The sequence below is a fragment of the Orycteropus afer genome, unplaced genomic scaffold (assembly GCF_000298275.1).
Source record: "Orycteropus afer afer isolate SDZICR_OR568_19922 unplaced genomic scaffold, OryAfe1.0 scaffold00293, whole genome shotgun sequence".
Lineage (NCBI taxonomy): Eukaryota > Metazoa > Chordata > Mammalia > Tubulidentata > Orycteropodidae > Orycteropus > Orycteropus afer.
The window spans coordinates 4,079,228-4,101,614 of record NW_006921880.1 but is presented as its reverse complement, the minus strand read 5'-3'; the positions used below and the strand labels follow the sequence as shown (position 1 = coordinate 4,101,614).

Here is a 22,387-nt window from a genome sequence, read left to right as displayed (position 1 = left end):
CGGAAGAGCAGGATTGTGGGGCTGGCGCGGGATCGGGCAGTGTTTCGTTCTGCTGTGCATGGGGTCGCTATGAGTCGGAAATGACTCAAGGGCACTTAACAACAACAACAACATATATAAGCTTTATTGGTTTTTCTTCTCTAGAAAACCCAGCCTGACACCCCAGTTACTGGTAATCAAAAAATAAACACACCCCAAGAGTACAATGTGCAGCCAGGAATGAGAAAACACTGAGGTAAAATGATTTGATTAAAAAATCAGCATCTTAGATTCTCAGACTCATGGCCAGTTGGCAATTAGTGATTTGAGAGCCATCAGTGTTGGAAACAGTTTTCTCTTGGAATTCACATTTTCTGGGCCCACTGAGTTGGGTGATCCATCAGGTCATTGTACTGAGATCTTCTGAAACTGAAGCCTAGAGAAAACTGGTTTCCTAAAGTCACTTTTGGGTCAAACAATAGTAAGTAGCTGAGACTGTTTTCTCTTAGGCATTGTGTTCTTTTGAAGAATTATCTATAAGCAGTCAGTTTTGAGAAACAGAAGTTCAGGGTCAGAGTGGAAGCCATGTTCTAGGATAGATTTCTATTATGAAAACACTGTTCTGGCACTATTTCCTTGGCAGTGTCAACAAGATGGAGTGTGAGAATTTTTCAAGGTTCTCATTGTAACCAAAAAAATGCTGGGGGTCATACCTTGGAGTGGCACAGCCAACAGTCCACACCAGAGTTCAAGAAGAGATTTTAATTAGAAGGTACGACAAGAGACAGAGGGGGTCTTAACGACTCCAAAGTCACCTGCTCTGTTGAGATGTTTCAATGACAGGTTCTTACACTAAGTGAGGAGTGGGATATAGCATGTACACAAACTAATTAACATTTCTTCAAAATCAGATAAAATAATAGTTAGCAGAGAGAATATTTTTTGTAAATTCTGCAAGGCTGGTCTTCTACCTTCTCAGAGATGGCATCATTGATTATTGTCCTCAAAGTCCAGGAGCTGGTCCCAAGACTCATCAATGTTTACTTTTGTAGTTGGTCACATCTTATAGGATGCAGCTGGAACTGATGGCTGTCATCCAGAGGAAAACAAGTTAATAGATAACATAGGGGTGAGACTAAAGCCAAGATGGAGTCTGACTCTAACAATATGGGGTCAGGCCTCAAATCATCTTTGTCACATTTTTGACTCCCTAGTCAAAATACAGGAAGACCTCTGGTGGCGTAGTGCCTAAGGCACTTAACTGCTAATCAGAAGGCTGATGGTTCAAACCCACGAGTCACTCCTCAGAAGGAAGATTGGGCAATCTACTTCCGTAGTGATACTGCCTCGGAAACCCAAGGAGGGGCTGCTGAGTCAGATCGACTTGACGGCAGAGAGTTTTTTGGTTTAGTCAAAATGTTACCCTGATCTGCAAAGTATATATTAAATAAATGTCTGTAATCAATTTTTATTTTTGCTTATTTTTTAACAGCATATTCCACGCCTTGCACATTAAGTTTTTCCTGTAATGTTTTATCAAAACCTAGAAAACTGTTCAAAATACTTTAAAAAGTGAATTTTGAAATGATACTGGATTAACATCACAGCTGCCTAAATCTGGACATTACACTGGAATCAAGTAATCAGTATATAGTAAATTTACCACCACTGCTGATGTCAGGAGCTCTGGTAGCATAGTGGCTAAAGCATTTGACTGCTAACCAGAAGGCTGGCAGTTCAAACCCACCAGCCACTCCTTGGAAGGATGGTTGGGCAATCCTACTTCCGTAGTGATACTGCCTCAGAAACCCAAGGAGGGGTCGCTATGAGTCGGGGCCGACTCGACGGCACATAACAAGAACAACAAAGCTGATGTCAGATGGATTCTTGGCTGAAAGCAAAGAATACCCGACAGATGTTTACCTGTGCTTTATTGACCATGCAAAGGCACTTGACTGGATTATAACAAATTATGATTAATCTGTCTAATTCTGCTTGGGCTCCTTGATAACTCAACCTGACCCCCTCCTTGTAGAAGCTCTCCTTACCCTCACAAGGCACTGAAGATACTCCATGCCAGCTTGCGTCCAGGTGTGGCCACTCTCCTCACACTGCGTAAGCTCTGATATTCCACACCAGGCACCATTTGTGGGGAAGTCCTACTTACCCTGCTTGGTCTCTGATGCTCCATCAGGCACCACCCCCACATGGGCGTTTTTGTCAACATGAACATTTTGACTCCCCAACCTTGGCAGCTCCCCATCTGCCAATGTAGGTGCAGTCCTCAGCTCTCAGGCTTTGACACCGTATGTGGGGTTGCCCTACCATAAGGATGCCCTCTTCACCCAGCTCTGTTCAAAGTCCCTTCACCAGGCAGCCCCATCCTCACGCATCAAAGGCCTCAAGTTCTGACACCCTGATAAGCAAACAATAAATACACCACAATGAAAACAACACAAAGAAACAAAAATGGGCACTAGCTTTGAAAAGTCAATTCAGAAAGAAAGAAAAGCATTCAAGGAGCACAGCGAAAGTGGTCAGATTACTCATCAGAGAAATCTTAATGGAAACACTGATAACACTCACACTGTCTAAAAGCTAAATTTAAAAAGACCACAACCTCAGAGAAATAGCAGAAATGTGGAGAAACCAGAACGTTCAGATTATGAAAGTAAAAAGATTAAACAACTTTGGAAAAGGGTAAGGTAAACATGTTACTTGACCAGGTGGACTTGACCAAGGCTGAAAGTGACAGCTACTGTGGGATCATTGGGGTTGCTTAGGTGCCACAGGAGGGCAAGTTCGGGGGTTTAGCAAGCAACACCAGCTTGTGTCTCTTACCTCCCCATCTGTACACAGAGCCCCAGTTTTCTTTCCATGACTAACAAACCCCTTCTTACGTGTGGGTTTGGCTCACGTGACACCAGAAACTTCTGACGCCTGTAACTTTTCTTCTGGGTTTTAAACTATTTGAAGGAAACATCAGCAGAGTAGAGGTCACTGTGCATCCTTGGGATTGACCAACATAAGCTTTGTCCTTGGGGTGTTCATGCCACAAACAGGCACATCCCAGAATGAAGGCCTGTCCATCCCTCATCCTTCCATACAGGCCCTGAGATCCAGAGTCTATCATTTTACTTTGAAAATTACTATTATCAATTATTTTTAATAAAGCTGAAAGAACAGGCCCCAATCTGTACAGAAAATTCATCCAAGGGCTCTCCAAACTGGACTTCCTAGGCCTACACAACGTCTAGACCCTACTATAGACTCTATGTCCCATAGTTGGATTAGATGAGCAATTTCTATTTCCTGCCCTACAAAGGACAGATCGGTGACCCAGGCAGGTAGGATTGTGTGGTTCAGGTCACATGGTGGAAGCAGGTGACAGATTTCAGTGGGAGTGGTGATCAAGAACCCAAGTTTTCACCTCCTATTCCAGCCACTTGCTTGCAATTGTGAAATGCAGGCTCTTAAGATTTTCCTCTTTATTTTTATTTTTGCAGTGTTTCCTCCCCTTCCCAACCCTGGTAACCAAAAAGAACATTTCCTTCCATATATAAACCATTCCTTGACTTTTTACAATGAACTAATACAGTATCTGTCTTATGACTTATTTCACACAGCATGTCCTCCAAGTTCACCCATGTTACACAATGTTTTGCAAACCCTACATTCTTTAGGGCTGTATAGTATTGCATTGTGTGTATAAATCATAATTTGGTTATCCATTCTTCTGTTGATGGGAACCTAGATTGTTTCCATCTTTTTGCTACTGTAAATAGTGCTGTGAGGAACCTGGATGTGCACGTATCTGTTCTTATCCTGGCTATCACTTCTTTAGGATACACACCTAGTAACAGGATTGCTGGATCAAATGGTATTTCTAACTTTTTATGGAATCGCCATACTGTTTTCCATAGTTGTCATAATATTTTACAGCCCAACAGCACTGTATGGGAGTCCCAATCTCTCCACATCCTCATTAGCATGCTATTTTCTGTTGTTGAACTTTGCTATTAGTGCTGGGGCCAGATGGTATCTCAGTTGTTTTGATTTCCATCTCTTTAATGGCTAATGATTGTGAACATTCCTTCATGTCTGTTGCCCGCCAGAATATCCACTTTGGTAAAGTGTCTATTCATGTCTGATGCCCATTTTTTAATTGGATTATTTGTCTTTTTGTTGTTGAGTTGTTGATTTTTATATAAACTTTAGAGATAAGTCCCCCTTGTCAGATATGTTGTTGCTGAATATTTTTTCCTGATCTGTAGATTTTCCTCTTTACACGTCTGTTTTAAAGTTTCAAACTCGTATTTCTGTGCTCATTCTTTAACAGCAAACAAAAGAAAAATAAACAACATGTAAGCAGTTTAGTGTTCTGCCCTGGAGAGCTCCATTTATGCTAAAATTTATTTCCATTGCTGCCTTTCTTGCTGCAATTTCTCTTTTTACTCAGTTGTAAGTTTTCTTTTATGTTAAATAAGAATTTTCCTCATTGAATAGCATTACTTCTTCATTATTAGGGTCGTACCCATTGTTATTTTCAAAGTATTGTGTAAAAAGTCTTTTCAGTGGCTTCTTTAATCCAAATTAAAGTTCTGAATTTTCCAACCAGTTGTTCTATTTAAACATTGTTTCTAATTATCCTAAAATGAAATGACAGAAATTAAGTCTCCATCACACTATTCAATTTTTTAAAATTTTCTTTTTCAGTCCGAGGTGGTAAATTCTAATGTAATTTAGTCACTTAGTACTAACATTTGTTCAACATCTGAAATGTTCACTTCACTGTTGTGCATCGGCAGGAGCAGTATGCTATCTTTACAGGAGTTGTAAAGAATTCTATTGGGATTGCCTGCAGTCAGCAGAACACTATGTAGGAACCTCCAGGCTTCCTCCTTCCTTCCTCCCTCCCAAAACCATGCACAAAGCACTGAGCTTTATTCCTACCCAGGCCCTGGGGATACAGGAGTGAAGAGCCTCGGAGGTTACAGGACAATGGAAGGGCTTCTCTGAACCTACAAAGGAGTGTGCAAATAAAGATAGGATGGTCCTTCTGGGGCCACTTAGGGAAAACTTCAGTAGAGGAGAGAAAGTCAAGGGAAGAGTGGAAGGTGAGTTCTTTAGTGTTATATAGTCCAATCTATCAGACACTCTATAGGCACTGGTCTGTCATTGGTGTGAGACATAGGCTTCCTTTCTTCTGAATCCTGGGTCCATCATCCTCAGGCACAGAGTATCTGATCTACATTTAAATATACATGATAACAAGAGTAACATTTTCCTAGGAGATAAACAATTAGCAGGTTAAGTGCAGAGTTCAGAGAGCATTTCCCCACTCCCAGAGAGTATCTTCACAGTCAGCTATCTTCTCACACAGGACCTAGTTTGTGCTATTTGGGCCTTTATGCTATACTCTACCACAGGTTTTGCATTACTTACACTTCTAGGTTGTGTTTTCATCTCTCTGGTTCTGTCTTCCTCCTCCTAATTTTCAGGAACTCTTCTATCTTGCTTTGCACGATATGCTACTATCTTTTCCAATTTCCAGTCTTTTATCAGGACCTACGCTATCTTCTAAAGTCTTTTCTGTTATTAACTTAATGTCCACTTGAAATCTTTACATGATGTATGTGTATTGTAGCAGTAAATGAAACAGGTCAGCATAATAGTGTCGAATCTCACTGTCAGTCTTTTGTTAAATTTTTTCACCTGAAAAAAGAATTCAACAAGATCATCTTTTAACAAGTATTTATTTGGAAAATGATCTTATAGAAACAGACCCTAAAATCACAATTTCTTATTTCCACAACATAAAGCATAATCCCCATCTCCCCCATAAAAAGCCTACTCCAAAACTGAAGTCCCCCAACCCACGAAGTGTACTGCTAAAAGGAAGGGACATTTATTCAACTTCCACAGGAAGACTGTATAAATCTGGCAGTGGTTAAATACACATCAGCCTGTACCCAAGACAAAAATTAACTGAAAATCTAAACTTAATATGAATACTCTGTGTTCTTAATAAGGCTCAGGAAATTACCACCTGTTATGGTTGCCGTGGTACTAGTTACATTATATAAACTGATGGAAGTAAACAAAAGCACAACATAGGCAATCTGAATTTCAAAACCAATGTCGGTAAATCACTCGATGTAAACAAGAACCTCTTAGAGCCACACTTTAGCCCCAATTTAAAACAAGCATTCAGGACTGGAATCTTCAGAATTTTCTAGTATTTTGAAAATCCCCATCTTCTCCTTAATAGGTCCTGAGGTATTCATTTGATCTAAAAGAAAAGTATTAAAACAAGCACGTTTTTAAAAGTATAAGAATCTAAAAAGGAATCTTAAAAGAACACTATTCACATCTGTTATCTGTTGCAAAATGTGGGGGCATGGGGTATCTTATCTTTGAATACGGAGAAGATATTAGCAAAGCATGTATCTGATCAACAACTTGTAGCCAGGATACACAAAAGAACTTTTTGTCCAATACCAAGACTACCAAGAAACAATATAAAAATGAATTATTTGAAAATAAGTTGAAGACATCATGACACCGTACCCAGTAGTGTGCTGATAAATGTAAAAATCCAAAAAGAAAAAGGAAAAAAAAAAAAAGCCGTGGTTTGTAGTTTTTGCTTTTTTCTGTGGTATAAATATTCCCACTTACCATCAACAATTTTAAAACTACTAGCATAACATCATTTAAAGCAGAGTTGGGAAACTGTACTAGCACACCATTACACAGTATTTTTGCACCGTATAGAGCATGTTGTTGTTATCTGTCGTCAACTCTGAATCATAGCAACCCCTCCTTGGGTTTCCGAGGCGGTATCTCTACAAGAGTAGACTGACGACTCCTCCTTCAGAGGAGAGTGGCTGGTGGGTTTGAACTGCCAGCCTCTGGTTAGCAGTCAAATGCCTTAGGCACTATGCCACCAGAGCTCCTTATACAGAGCATAGATTACAATATATTGTAAAATAATTACAAAGTGACAAGTTATGAGTATGTAGTATCTTTGTTTTCAAAATAATTTATGTAATCTAGGTTTATAAACTTTAAGTGGCTCATAGTATACCACTGACTATATTCCTAAATCCTTTAGCATTTGGTTCCTAAGAGAAAAGACATTCCCTTTCACATCCACAACACAATGATCACATCTAAAAATGTAAAATTTTTTATCATCTACATTCCAATTTCTCCACTTGCTTTAAAATTAATGCTTATAGCTCTCTTCTTTTTTTAAACCAAGATTCAAATAAGGTTCACATTTTGTTTATGTCTTTTTGGTCACTTTTTATCTAGTACAGTCCTCTACTTTTTTCTTCCTCATGACCATGAAGTTTTTAAGAGTCCAGGCCAACTATTTGATAGAACTTCCCATAGTCTGGGTACTTCATGTTGTCACTAACTTTTGTTCCACATTTTCCTGTATTTCCTGCACACTGGAAATTAGGCCTAAATACTCGATTACATTAAACTTTAATAGTTTTACAAGAATATTTCATAAGTAGTGCTGCATACATCACATTAGATTGTACACTACTGCTGTTGTTAGATGTCATCAAGTCAGTTCCAACTCAGTGACCCCTATATACGACTAAACGAAACACTGCCCAGTCCTGCACCATCCTCACAAAACTTGCTATGCTTGAAACTATTGTTGCAGCCACTGTGTCAATTCATCTCCTTGAGGGTCTTCCCACTGATCCCTCTAGTTTACCAAGCATTTCCTTCTCCAGGGACTGGTTCCTTCTAATAACACAACCAAAGTACAACAAATGAAGTCTGGACATTTTCACTTCTAAGGAGCATTCAACTATTGTTGTTGTTGTTGTTTGCCGTCGAGTCGGCCCCGACTCATAGCGACCCCTCCTTGGGTTTCTGAGGCAGTATCACTACGGAAGTAGGATTGCCCAACATTCCTTCCGAGGAGTGGCTGGTGGGTTTGAACTGCCAGCCTTCTGGTGAGCAGTCAAGTGCCTTAGGCACTATGCTACCAGAGCTCCTATTCAACTATTAGTGTTGCTAAACTGGCTCATTTATTTAAGGGTTATCCACCATACCTCCACATTGTAAATATACATTTTCTCCTTTATTAACTGATGTACTCTATGGGCAATAAAGTAGCCTCATATGTATGTCCTGTTCCCTAAAAATCTTCACCTAATTTTTAGCACCCATTCATGATCCCAATCTGACAATTACTTCTCAGGAAAAGGCAAAATGATGATGTCTAATTCTATCGTTCTACTACCTTTAGCAGTTGGTATAGCTCTGTTAGATATAAATTTTTGTTGTTGTTGTTGATAGGTATAAGTGAATATAGAGTAATTTCTGCCCTCATTTTACAATCCAGATACTACCACTCGACGTAACAGCACAATCAACCGGAAAATTTTACAGTGTGGAGGGTAAACCTTATTACTAAAAAAAAGTCCAACTTTCTCAGAAAAATATCAGATTATAGGTTTGGGACAAGCCTTTTTTAGGAAGGGGATGTCTAGGAGATCCTACTGTGCCATAAAAGAAGCTATCAAATGAGATCATATCAAAAGCACACAAATGCCAATGTGAAGGGACGTAAAATGAGATAATGTGAGGAAAATATTAATGACAACATTGCTTTGACCTAAATCAAACATGCAGTATCTGTGTGCTTATAATGATACTAAAAAATAAGTGGAAACTCACTGGTCACCACTGTAGGTTGCTCAAACATCTAAAATTAGATAAATAAAAAAAGAAATCAAGTGTTCATAATACCAATCTTATACGAATTGTATCTCAGTTTTTTTTTGGGGGGTGGGTATTGAAAACTTTTAATATTATAAAGGATTGGTCCATTAGAAGAGTGAATTCACTTGCAATGGACCACGTGGTCCAGATATACACAAAGGACAGTGATGGAAAGGGTACACTTATTGTGTATAGTGATGGGTATATATACATATGATTATGTGCCTTCTGTTTTTTTTTTCTTTCTTCATTCCCCAGTATTGGTATTTTTCACTGATATTTGATGAAGGACACCTTCTGCTTTAATCTGTTTTTTGTTTATATTTGTTTACTTAGTTCATCAAATAGGTACACTCTTGTGTCATTTATTTTTGGTGATAAATGACAAGTAGAAGAGGGTATGAACAAATGTAAATGAAAAAAGTGACTTTAGTAAATGAAAAATGAAAAAAGCTAGTGAGCATACATTTCACAGTTTATATAGGATTTAGGTTATGAAGTTATTTGTCTGGTCTATCTACCTTATTTTCCTCAGTTAAACAAGAAGTAATATCATGTTATTACAATAGCTGTTCCATTACTGTAACTTTTTTTTTTTAATTGTGATTTGGGTGAAAATTTACAGAGCAAATTCACTTTCCATACAGCAGTTCACATACACTTTGTCTCATGACATTGACTACAATTCACCACAATGCAACAGCTCCCCTCCCACTTCTTCCCAATAGTTACCTCTTCCCTGTATCCATCCCTCCATGTACTTCTGCCCCTTCAGCTGTCTCTCTCTACATAAACAGCTCTTCTTTCTCCCATGATTGGTCTCTCCAAGGAGTGTATCTACCTCAGGTACATGTTCAACTCATATGCTTGTCTTTTGCTTGGCGGGAAGCCACAGGTGTGGGTTCAATTCCAAACATGAAGGACAGCTAAGGGCCATAGTCCCAGGCTCCATCAGACCAGCAAACCTGGTTCCGCCCCCCCCACCTTTTTTTAACAAATGATTTTGAGTTTTGTTCCACATTTTTCTCCCTCTCTATCAAAGATCTCCTACGTAGGTCCCTCTCTTACTGGTTGACAGTGGTAGGCTGGCACCATCTAGCTCTTCTGGTGTTTTGTGTGTAGTATGTTATGCCAATTGAGCCTGATGTCCCCTGCAACTATGATCCCAAGCCCACTGGTTCAACTACTCCGTCCCTCCTGCTAGCTGGCTGTGACCAAAAAGTGACTACAACCTTGTTCCTTGTCAGCTCTACTTTACACCTGGGAATTCTTACAAATCTCACAAATTTGTATGTAAGTGTATGTACAGATACACTTATAGGATCACTGTATACCAACCCTATACATTCAAACCCTATTCATTCACCGCTTCGTAGACATACCTAATAGTTCAGCCTCTCCACCCATCTATCTATCCACCCATATACCATGTTTGCCTTCGCTGACAACACAGTATTGTATGTGCAGTTCTTCTTAACAGATGAATTACAGCTAATGAAGAAGCAACAGAATAAAATCCCCATTTTGCAAAGCTTAAAGAAGTCATGCATGATAAAACTAAAAGGCAAAAAATAAGGTTGACAGGGAACTTCATAATATTAAGATCGGCCAGAATGTATTGATCAATCTTAGCTAACAAAAAACGAGTCAGTCAGGCATGTGCCTCTGGTACAATATGAAATATGAGAACAAAGCAATGATATTCTTGACTAAGATATGGAACCTAAGTCTAAGCCTATAGAGCTATTTACCAGTTTACAGGAAGTACAGATTTAGAAGTTAAGAGACATAACAAAGAAAAAATATAAGCCAATTCCAGAGTGTGGGCCATTTTATAGGATAAATAACCCAGTTTCTCCAACACATCAGTTCCATTTATTAAAAAATGAAGGAATGTTACAGAAAAGAGACAACAATCTATGAAATTTGGATCCCGATTCAAATTATAAAAAGAGCTGAGACAATTGGGCACAAGGTGGTATCAAAAAGTTAGTGTCATTTCTCTCAAATGCTATAATGGCATGTTATTGTTGTTGTTATGTGCCTGAGTCGGATCCGATTCACAGCGACCCCTCCTTGGGTTTCCGAGGCGGTATCACTACAGAAGTAGATTGCCCAACCTTCCTTCTGAGGAATCGCTGATGGGTTTGAACCACCAGCCTTCTGGTTAGCAGTCAAATGCCTTAGGCACTATGCTACCAGAGTGATTATGTATTAAAACATGTTTTCAGTAAAAGAGGAATAATGAAGTATTTAAGGGTATAATGTCATAATATCTGACATTTTATTTTAAAACTCTAATAATCAAGAAAGATGCCAATGAAACAAGATTGGCTAAATGTTAACTATTAAGGGTGAATAACTCAGAGGGGTTCATTATACTATTACCTCTAGTTAGGTATGTGTTTCAAAGTCCCCATTTCTTATTAAAAAAAAAAAAAAAAAAAAGCCCAAGATCTTACCAATGAGATCACTTCGATCTAACAACAACTGTAAATCTTTATCACTAATGACCTTTTCTCTTGATCCTTTTACTTCCCTAGAAAAAAAAATGAAATGTCCAAGTCTATATAAAGAAATAAAAACCATGAATTACGTTTTTCTAAGATTAAAAAGAAAACTTACCTTTCATAATCTCTAGATTTTAATAATTCCATTAATTCCTTAGGATCTAAGAAGTTCTTAGATTGACTTAATCCAGATTTACCACCTTTAAAATGATCTAGAAAAATATTATCAAAGAATTCAAAACATTAAAATTCCTTTTAAGAGTACAATATCATGCCTTAAAAATCTATCAGAATGACCAACATTTAAAAAAAAAAAAGACAAAATCTGTGTTGGCAAGGGTGAAAGCAACTAAAATACTCATACTTTGCTGGTAGTATGAATACTTTAGGAATAAGTTTGGTGGTTTCTTAAGAGTTAAACAAAACCACACCCTCTAACCAGGGAAGAAATAAATTTTTATGTTCACAAAAACTTGTATAAGAATGTCAAAGTAGCTTATTCATAGTAACACTGGAAACAACCCCACCATCCATCAGCAGGAGAATGGATCAACAAATGACTTAGGAGTTTAAAAAAACAAGAACAAACTTCTGATATGGAAGAAATCAATCTCATAATTACACTGAGTTACAAGTAGCTAGACTGAAAAGAATATACTCACACAAATGAATCCATGAACTAAGTTAAAAACAAAATTAAATCAGTGTGACAGAAATCAGTATATGGTTGCCTTCTGGCAGGGAGCAGGGGTTCTGAGGGAATAATAGCACAGGATGCATAAGGAAACTTTCTTGGATGCTGGAAGTTTATTATCTCCACCAGGATGACAGTTATGTTAAATGCACACACACATTTACCAAAATTCATCAAGCTGTACATAATATTATACACATATAATAATACCTCAATAAAAGTCAGCATTAAAAAAAATCCTTTTAAAATTTTCTGTGAAATTAATCATTAGGAAGTTTTATTAAATCTTTTTGGCAAGTACATCTTTTGTAAGAAGTACCTATTAGCATCATGTCAAATGCTTGCCATGACAAAAGTTAGGATATGTCACCTTAAAATTATCCTCCACCCTTTAATATTCCCTCTGCTCCATATCTAGACACTATTTTTCTTCTTGTTATATTTATGGTCACCAACTTAGTGAAGGTCTTCAACAACTCCAAATTCCCCAATGCCTATTTAAAGCCTGCCGTATCAGGTAGCACTGAAAAAAATTCTTTTATAAATAAAGTAACAAAAATGCACAACAGACAACAGACAACTGAAGCAAAAAGTACTACATAGATGATATTTACTTTTGTGGATGATCAACTTCTCCAATTTCCTTTTAGCAGCTGCTCGTTCCACAATTTTCTGATCAACAGTATTTGCTGTAACAAGGCGATACACAACAACTGGCTTTGTCTGACCAATTCTATGACATCGATCCTGGGCCTGAAGATCAGACTGGGGATTCTTAATTTCAAAAGGAAAATAAGATTATAACAACATTAGGTTCAAATTTAACTCATGACACATGGGTAAAGTCAACATGCATAGTCCAACCAGAAACTTATTAATGGTATCTCAGTTAAATTTGGATTTCTAGAGTGGCTTCATAGATAAGATTATCATTCTATATACCCTTAAGGAGCTCTGGTGGTGTAGTTCTAAGGTTGGCAGTTCAAACCCACCAGGCACTCCACAGAAGGAAGACTGGGCAATCTATTTCCATAAAGATTCACTGCCTCAGAAACACAAAGGGGACTGCTATCAGTCAGAATTGATTTGTTGGCAGTGAGTCTGGGTTTTTTTTCCTTTTAAAGATACCTGTGGCAATCTGAAAAAAACAATTCTTCAATATCTAAAAAGTAACACGTTCAGGTTTTCTACAAGTAGAAAACTTAATTTAAAAAAATGATTTTTAGCTAAATTTTAATACATTTTCAAAGAATGATTAAAAATTCAGAATGGAAATATATTAAGCTTATTGCTGAAAATATGTTTTATTTCCAACTTACCCAATCACTATCATAAATGATCACTGTATCTGCTGCTGTTAAATTAATGCCCAGACCACCAGCTCGTGTACTCACTAAGAAGATAAACACTGTTGGATCTGTGTTGAAGTTATGCATCTAAAACCAAAACAGAAATAAACATAAAGAATTAAGAAAGCAACTTCAACCAACAAAACGGGGGAAACTGTTTTTCACTACAACTGCTAGAGGTTTATCCAAATCAGGCCAAACAAGTTAACTAATGAAAGCTCTTCATAACTTCATTTATTTCCCAAATATCTATTTTATTAAGAAGATCTTAACTTTGTTAAAACCATGCAACACAAGGAACATTTAAGAGAGTCTATTACTTACAAAAAAAAAAAAATCTGGGCTAAAATCAAGTGTTGGAAAACAATATCAATAGTGGCTGCCTGGTGATATACATGTCTGTCAAAACTTAGCAAACGTATGCTTTATTTTATTCACTTCAGACAATGTAAAGTTCACACCAAAAGACAAAATAACTGTAACTAAATATGCTTAAGTATTTAGAGAGAAAGGTACTGTCATCTGTAATTTATTTTGAAACACATTAAAATAACAGGATAGAATGTTGAACATATAGAGCAATAACCTGTTTGGCAGGTACATGATAAAACAGGTATAGTGAAATGTTAGTGACAAATTCTAGGTATAACACAGAAGCTGTTCTGTTCTATTGGTATATGGTGGTCACTGTAAAATTCTTTCAACTCTGCTATCGATCTGGAAATTTTCATTCTGGGAAAACATCAGGGCACAAAAATTCCTGTTACCCCAATATTCTGACATTCATAGGTAAGTAGGATATTATTATATAAAAGTTATGCCAAAAAACATAAATAATTTGGGAATCACACTTTTAAAACTTAATAATACTAAATCAAATGCTTATAAATTTTTGATCCTACCAGATTTTGTTCTTTCCTATCTTCCTATCAAATTGTGAGTCTATTTGTGAAAACTACCTCAAATACCAAAACAGGAGTTACAAAAAAGAACCTGCTGTGTGTGACATAAGAAATCTCACATTTTTTTCTCTCTCTGAATAAGACATGGATCCGTCAAGCCTGCTGAAGTTGAAATTTCTAAAATGGCAGTAATCCATCAAAATGTCCAACATTCTTGTCATTTGTGAAAACAGCAGCACCTGCAATTTAAGTATATCTTAGTATTTATACTGATTAATAAAGAATAAATGAACAGTCAAAATTCCAATATAAAGTATTACCTTATGACCTCTGCTCTTTAGTTCTGGCAGCATCCGATCCAAAATTAAGAATTTTCCAGAATTTGTCACCAATTCTTCATCAATCTTAACATGCGCACAGAAAAAAAAAAAAGGAAAATAATCACCCAAATTACTAATCATTTGCTTTATCAAAATAAAAGCCATGTGAACGGTTCAAATTTGAGTAAGAAATAAGTCAATATAAAACTTCTTAAAAATTGACCTTGTCTTTAATTTTTTTTATCAGAAGATATCCATTAGAATGTAAAACCATTGACTTTGCAAAAACAAAATTACCTACAAGTATAACTCTGATCCATCCTCTCAACCCTCTCCCAAAGGCTTTGTGTAAGAGAACATTAGGTTCAAAATTATTGTGTATTATGCTGAGGTTAGGAGCTCTGGTAGCATAGTGCCTAAGGCACTTGACTGCTAAACCAGAAGGCTAGCGGTTCAAACCCACCAGCCACTCCTCGGAAGGAAGGCTGAGCAATCTATCCATAGTGACACTGCCTCAGAAACCCAGCGAGGGGTTGCTGTGAGTCAGGTCCAACTCAATGGCACATAACAGCAACAATAGGCTCTGGTTTATTATTTAAAGCTGAATAAATATACTTTCAATAAAATGTGTATGAAAATTACTGCCAAAAGTCTTAGTAGAAATTTAAAAAAAAAAAAAGGAACATAAGTGGGTCTGAGGGTAAAGAAGTACTTCATATTCTGGTGAAATACTGGCCCAATGACCTTGTCAGAGAGGTATAAATACTTTCACTTGAGTGAAGTTTTTCTTGTCTTTACTCAAATTAAAGACTATAAAACAGTGGTTCTGAAATGGGGCAATTTTGTCCCACTCTTATCGGCATTTGGCAGGATGTCACAATTGGGGCAATACTGGCATTTGGTGGGTGGAAGCCAGGAATGCTTCTAACTGTCCTACAATGCACAGGGCTCCACCTCCACAGCAAAGAATTATCTAGCCCAAAATGTCAATATTGCCAGGGTTGGGGAAGTTTGCTATAAACTAGTATGAAACAAGGGTTATTGAAGATTACTGAGCACTGATGCTATTTTTCAAAAAATTGTCTAGAAAAGTAATTTCATTCAGTCTGAAATTTTCCAAACTCACTGTCAATTTTTTAGTTCTCCTCTGTGGCTATTTGTGCAGACTCAAACAATGAGCAGCCAGATTGAGTCTGACAATCTGAAAACTTAACTGATTACCTTTTATAATATGTTAAGTAAAAGTAATACTGAAATGGTGACAATTACTTTAAAAAGAGACATAATAAAGGCTAAATAGAAATCAACTGCTTTACTGAAAAAATGAAGTTTCAATTTCACTCTAAAATTAGAATGATCATCTCTTAGCTGTTCACATAAAATATGTAAACAAACATATGAGTAGTTGAATAGCACACAGAAACTGACCTTCACAAGGTTCTTCAAGGTTCTGGGGATAAGACTGTCCATTTACTAGAGAAAGGGCTACAATTTTTACATGGCAAAGAGAACAATGTTGTTGTTGTTATGTGCCGTCGGGTCAGACTCATAGCGACCCCTCCTTGGGTTTCTGAGGCTGTATCACTGCAGAAGTAGATTGCCCAACCTTCGGAGTCGCTGGTGGTTTTGAACCACCAGCTTTCTGGTTGACAGTCAAGTGCCTTAGGCACTAGGCTACTAGAGCTCCTAAATACAACAATACTGACTTTAAATTACAATTATCAGACCAAACAAAACAAAACTTTTCCAATAGAAAAGTTACAGAAATAATAAAAAAAAAAAAAGGTAAATTAATTGGTATTTACCTTAAACTCTTGAGTGACAGGGTCTATAGGATACTCAATTAAATATGGATGGTTACAACATTTACGAAGTAACATCATTATATTCTGCAGCTTAAGGTTAATTTCAGATTCCATAGGGATGTTCACTTCCACAACAGTTCTACCCAAAAGAAACAATCCTTGGATAAGAGACTGGGAATATCACAATTGAAGAATACTTTAATTAATTCATTTTTAACAAACACCTTTCTCGATCCATTTCTGACTGCATTTGACTAATTAATTTTTCCAATTCATTAGGAGAATCATCTATTTCACTGTAATTTATTGATTTTCTTGTTCGCCGTTTTGGTCGGCCAGTAGGACTTAGCTCAATTGTTTCTTCCTAAAAGATAATAGAAATTAACAAGTTATATACTTAAATGCTAAACAGATACAAAATAGGGTAAAATATTTTAATGTACAAAATGAATTTTTCAAGGTACAAAGAAAAATATGTTCTTTTTCATCATATTTAGTCATTTCCAATAGCACAATACAAGGAACTCATGATCTATAGCTAAAACCAAATGTCTGAAATCACTAATGACATTATCTGAGAGATCAAGTACCTTCATATCTCAGAGGAGAAAATTAAACATGGATAAAACTGTCTTTAACAGGGGTGACTACTAAAGTAGATTATTTCTTTAAAATAGAGTAGTTTACTAATCTTCTTATGCATCAAGAACCTTCTAAGTTGAACTGTTTATTTGGAGGGCATTGGTCTAGTTGGCAAGCCCTTAGTACAGTGATTGTCAGACTTTTGTGTACCTATTACTATTCCTCACCATGTCCAGACAGAGTGATCAGAGTTAATCTGGAACAGGTATCTAAATTGTTACCAAGCATTCCAGATGACTGTGAAACAGTTAGTGCATGAACCATAGCTTGAATTTTATTAGGAACACAGAATTACTAGAACAACTTTTACTATTGGACTTCTATGCCAAGTCTCATTTACAGTATATTTCAAATTCATTTTCTTTCTACCTCACTAGATCCAAACATGTTTGCAATTGTACGGTTCACAATGGCTGTATAAAATATTTCTTGCTTCTTTGAAAGCGGTGCATAAACAACTACTTCTCGTTTAGGAGGAACTTCAAGAGTAACATCAGATTTCAGTCTCCTCAGTAAGAAAGGTGTTAGAATCTAAAATTTAAACATAAACAAATATGAATAGGAAAATTTCTTGTATTTTTAGAGAACTCTTTCCCCACACACCCCTACACTTTTTCTTTCTTTGTAAATATTATCAAGTACCTATAGTAACATAAAACATCATCTCAAAATTTCCCCAGAGCAGACCAATAAATGACATATTCATAGTATTAACAACTGCACCATTTCGTAATTAAATTAAAAAAAAAAAAAAACCTGTAAGAATATATCTGGAATAATTTAAAGATGACAAATAAGGTAACACTTATACTTCTTAAAGTTATACAGGAATTTTCAGTTATAGCCCCTATTGTAGAGTGAGGTTACAGACTACTAAAGAAGCAACCAGAGTTAGAAACATGAAAGCTTCCTTCACTAAGTTCTAGAATATCATGCTTACAATTACTCTTCTTCATTAGCTAGAGTGATAGAAAGTGATTAATACATTTCTAAGCAGACCAACAAAAACAAGTTAATCATACCAACTGCTTAGGCCTTTCAAAGTATACACAACAATTACTTAAAAGTTTATAATCTTTAGAACCTATCCTCTAAGTATAGAGCTAAGCACAGAGAGACTGTAGCAGAGAAAGTAAGTTACCAATGGTTCAAAAATAAAAATGTTTTTGAAGACTGATGGAAAACTCCAACACCTCAACACCAAAGGAATTAACAATCCAATAGAAAAATGGGTAGAAGACATGAATAGATACTTCACCAAGGAGGATATTCAGGTGGTTAGCTAATACATGAAAAGATGCTCACAATCATTGGCCATCAGAGAGATGTAAATCAAAACAACAATGAGATATACCATCTCACCCCAGCACTGATGGCAAGGTTCAATGAGACAGAAAATAACAAAATGCCGGTGGGGATGTGGAGAGATTAAAAAAAAAAAAAAAAAAAAGTATACAGCGACAGCAGCATAGAAAGCACTAACTGAAGATCAAAAACTACACCCTTCAGAATGGATTATACCTTACCATAAAGAAAACAAAATTCCTTACAGATGGACCAATAAGCAACATCATGATAAATGGAGTAATAGACTGAAGTTGCCAAGGACTTCATTTTACTTAGATGAGGCAGTCTGGTCCCATAAAGGTGTACAGCCTTAGAAACCCTATGGGACAGTTCTATTCTGTCTTATAGGGCATCGTGAGTCAGAAATGACCAGATGGCAGTGTGTGTGTGTGGTTTTTTTTTGTTTTTTTTTTTTTACTAGAATCAATGGCCATGGGAGTAACAGTCAAGAAATCAGACGATGTACTTCATTGGGCAAATCTGCTGCAAAAGACTTCTTGACTTGTGTGGGGACCTATGTAGGAGATCCTGGATAGAGTAGGAGAACAATGTGGAACAAAACTCAAAATCATTGAAAAGAAAAAAAAAAAGGGGACTAGGTTGGCTGGTCTCATAGAGCCTGGTGGAACCCCTGACACTATGGCCCCTAGTTGCCCTAACAGGTCTGGAATTGAACCTACTCCTGTGGCTTCCAGATAAACAAAAAACAGGCATATGAGATGAACATTTACATTAGGTAGATACATTCCTTAGAAAGATCAATCATGCGAGAATAGAAGTGGAAAGGCAGGGAGACAGCTTGGGGGGTAGGACATAGGGAAAAAGTAACTATGGGGAGGAAGTGGGAAGAGAGCTGTTGCATTGTGGGAAAGTGCAGTCAATGTCATGAGACAAAGTATATGTGAACTGTTGTATGGAAAATGAATTTGCTTTGTAAACCTTCACCCAAAATACAATAAAAACTAAATAACAATAAAAAAAGAAGACGACCACAACTTCTTCAAAGTGTTAAAGGAACAAAGATGTCACTTTGAAGACTAAGGTGTTCCTGATCAAAGCCATGGTATTTTCATAGTCTTACATGCATGGGAGAGCTGGACAATGAATAAGGAAAACTGAAGAATTGGTGCATTTGAACTGTGGTTCTCGTGAAGTGTACAGAATGTAAGTACAGACTGCCAGGAAGAAAATAAAATCTGGAAGAAGTACAACCAGAATGCTTCTTAGAAGTGAGAATGGGTAAATTCTGCCTTACTTTGGTCATGGTGTCAGAAGAGATGAACCCCTAGAAAAGGATATCATGCTTGGTAAAGGAGGAAAAGGGGGAAGACCCCCAACGAGATCAATGAGACACAGTGGCTGCAATGATGGGCTCAGGCATCGCAACGATTGTGAGGCTGGCGCAGAACCAGGCAGTGTTTTGTGCTGTTGTACATAAGGTTGCCGTAAGTTGGAAATGACGTGACAGCATTTAGCAACAGTCATCAGGAAAAACAAATACAAATATTCCATAAATCTGTTAGATGCTCCTATCTTTAAGAACATCAACACAGTGAGACACATTTTTCCAACAAGTAGACTGACATATGTTAAAAAGACTGATGTCTAGTAATGGCAAGGATGTGGGAAAAGAGGTATTCATACATTGCGGGAAGATTTGTATATAGGGTATTTATATATATATATATATATATATATATACTTTCTGGGAGCTCTGGCAGCATAGGGCCTAAGGCACTTGACTGCTAGCCAGAAGGATGGCGGTTCAAACCCACCAGCCACTCCTTGGAAGGAAGTTGGGGCAATCTACTTCCAAACTGATACTGCCTCAGAAACCCAAGGAGGGGTCGCTATGAGTCGAGTCTGACTCGATGGCAAATAACAACAACAACACATACTTTCTAGGGTAAACACAAGAAAGACTCTATTAATTACTTTTATTAAAGAGTGAAGATAAAGTGCAGAAGGGAATGAAACTTATTTTTCATTTTCTAATTTTCAGTACTATTTTTAAAAAAAGCCTGTTACATTGCTTTTGGTTTTCAATGTAAGGGGAACTGGGAACACAGTAAGTTTAGAGAACTGTACAAAAAGTGGCAAAAGTATTTTTGAAGGCACTTTAATATATTGATTAATAGAGTTGAGTTCAATTATTTTAAAAAGTATATTGGGAAGGATAAAAACTTTAATACTAATAATACCAGACAAACTAGACTTAAAAATTTCCTATAGGTTAGATAAAAATTTTAAAGGTTAATCATAAGTAAGCTCAAACTAAATGCATTTTAAAAATGAAGATCACAGGTGCAGTGTAGTAAATTACATGATAGGGCTTTTTTAGCCATAGTATTGTTAACTCCCACTGTGCTATAAGTAACTGAGTAGTTGCTTGTTAAAGTCATCCACCTGGAGCAACACAAAGCAATCTTCTGGGAAGTTCACTGTCTCTCAGGTGTATAGATTTCTGATGTTGGGATTGGTTAGTTTGACCACTCGGCCAGCCTCAAAAGGAGCCCTCCTAGAGGCAGAAAAAGTGTCTGACTTCCGGCTAAGAAAGATGTACTGCTGAGAGACATGAGAGAGACAAGTACTGCTGACAGAGACATGCTACTGAGAGACTGAGAAAGATTATCAGCTGAGAGAGACTGAGCATGTTCCTGAACTTGAATGACAGCTTGCTGCTTCCCTAATAAAACCCACAATCTGTGAGTGGTATTTGTTGAGTTCTGCGTGGCCACTGCAACAAACTGTCGAGCCCAGCAGAGAGGTAGTGACTGCCGTGGGATGGACTGTTGGTGTAAGGGTTGGTGAAAGGGCTGGAGGGAGACACCATGTCTGGCCTCTCAGGAATAGGCCTTGGGCAGCTGACAGTGATTCTGTCTTCCTCTTGTGTAGTTAGAGGAGGTCAGAAGATGCGACCTCACTGCCTCTTTAGCAATAGGTATAAATCTAAGTTCTACCTCAAATTTCCAGCTGCATGAATGAAAATAAAATACAGTCAGCAAAAGACTCCAAGAGTTTCAATTTTAAAGTTTTAACTTAAAATATTTAAGTTAAGATAATGGCAGTATTTTAAGGATGGTGTTTTTGAATTATAAGAGGGGGACTTTATCTAGATAGTGTATATGTCAAAAAATTATCAAAAAAAGAACAAAAAGAAAAATACATTCAATCTCATCCATAGAACTGATTTTTAAAGTGAAAATGGACACAGGGGAGATATCTATACTCTGTAAAATTCCTATTTTATCCCTAATAGTCTGTCCGAAAAGAAGCACTAACCAACTCTCGCATGTTAGTGAGACATTAAAGGATATTAAGAGTTGAAAACATTTTCTTCTGGTTAGCAGTCAAAGACACTATGCCACCAGAGTTCCCATCTAATAAATTAAGCTTTTTAAATATAGAAATTAAGTGTCAAAGCCCTCACTTTGTTACACTAAGCAGACTGAAGTATTGATGATAATGGTACGTCATGTCAAAACTTATCTACTCTTCTGCACACATGGAATTGCCCATGAATCAGTAATGACTCAAGGGCAACTAACAACAACCATTAGCACATGAAATTTTAAAACTTCAACACATATACATCCAAGACACCATAAACAAAATTTACCCAAAAATGTGTGGAAGGGAAAAAATATTTGCAACATAACAACTGATGATCTATCTTTAATATACAGTTGTTATAAATCATTAAGAAAAATATTAAAGGGCTTGTAATCCTCAAAGTGAGAGCTCCGGTGGCATAGTATCTAAAACAATTGACTGCTAAATCAGAAGGCTAGTGGTTCAAATTCACAAGCCACTCCTCAGAAGGAAGGTTGGGCAATCTACTTCCATAGTTATACCGCCTCAGAAACCCAAGGAGGGATCGCTATGAGTCGGATTCGACCCAATGGCAATGAGTTTGGTTTTTTGGTTTAATCCTCAAACTTGGCATGAATGTTGGGAAAACAAGTATTTTCATACATTCCCTATAGAAATATTAGCTGTATCAATCTTATCTAGAGGTCAATTTAAGGAGCTCTGTTGGCATAGTGCCTAAGGTATTTGACTATTAACCAGAAGGTTGGTGGTTCAAA

At 37.0% G+C, this 22,387-nt stretch overlaps 1 protein-coding gene across 1 annotated transcript in view; it reads right to left on the bottom strand.

Annotated features, from left to right (window-relative positions):
* Positions 1–6,176: 6,176 nt before the first annotated feature.
* HELLS (helicase, lymphoid specific) overlaps positions 6,177–22,387 on the bottom strand; it is a 49,982-nt gene continuing 33,771 nt past the window's right edge. Inside the window, exons 13-22 of the mRNA XM_007951286.1 lie at positions 17,322–17,483; positions 16,535–16,674; positions 16,311–16,449; positions 14,506–14,589; positions 14,305–14,424; positions 13,254–13,370; positions 12,549–12,708; positions 11,356–11,452; positions 11,193–11,269; positions 6,177–6,271 (exon numbers count right to left, since the gene is read on the bottom strand). Of these exons, the coding sequence (XP_007949477.1) occupies positions 6,177–6,271; positions 11,193–11,269; positions 11,356–11,452; positions 12,549–12,708; positions 13,254–13,370; positions 14,305–14,424; positions 14,506–14,589; positions 16,311–16,449; positions 16,535–16,674; positions 17,322–17,483 (1,191 nt within the window). The remainder of the gene's footprint in view (positions 6,272–11,192; positions 11,270–11,355; positions 11,453–12,548; positions 12,709–13,253; positions 13,371–14,304; positions 14,425–14,505; positions 14,590–16,310; positions 16,450–16,534; positions 16,675–17,321; positions 17,484–22,387) is intronic.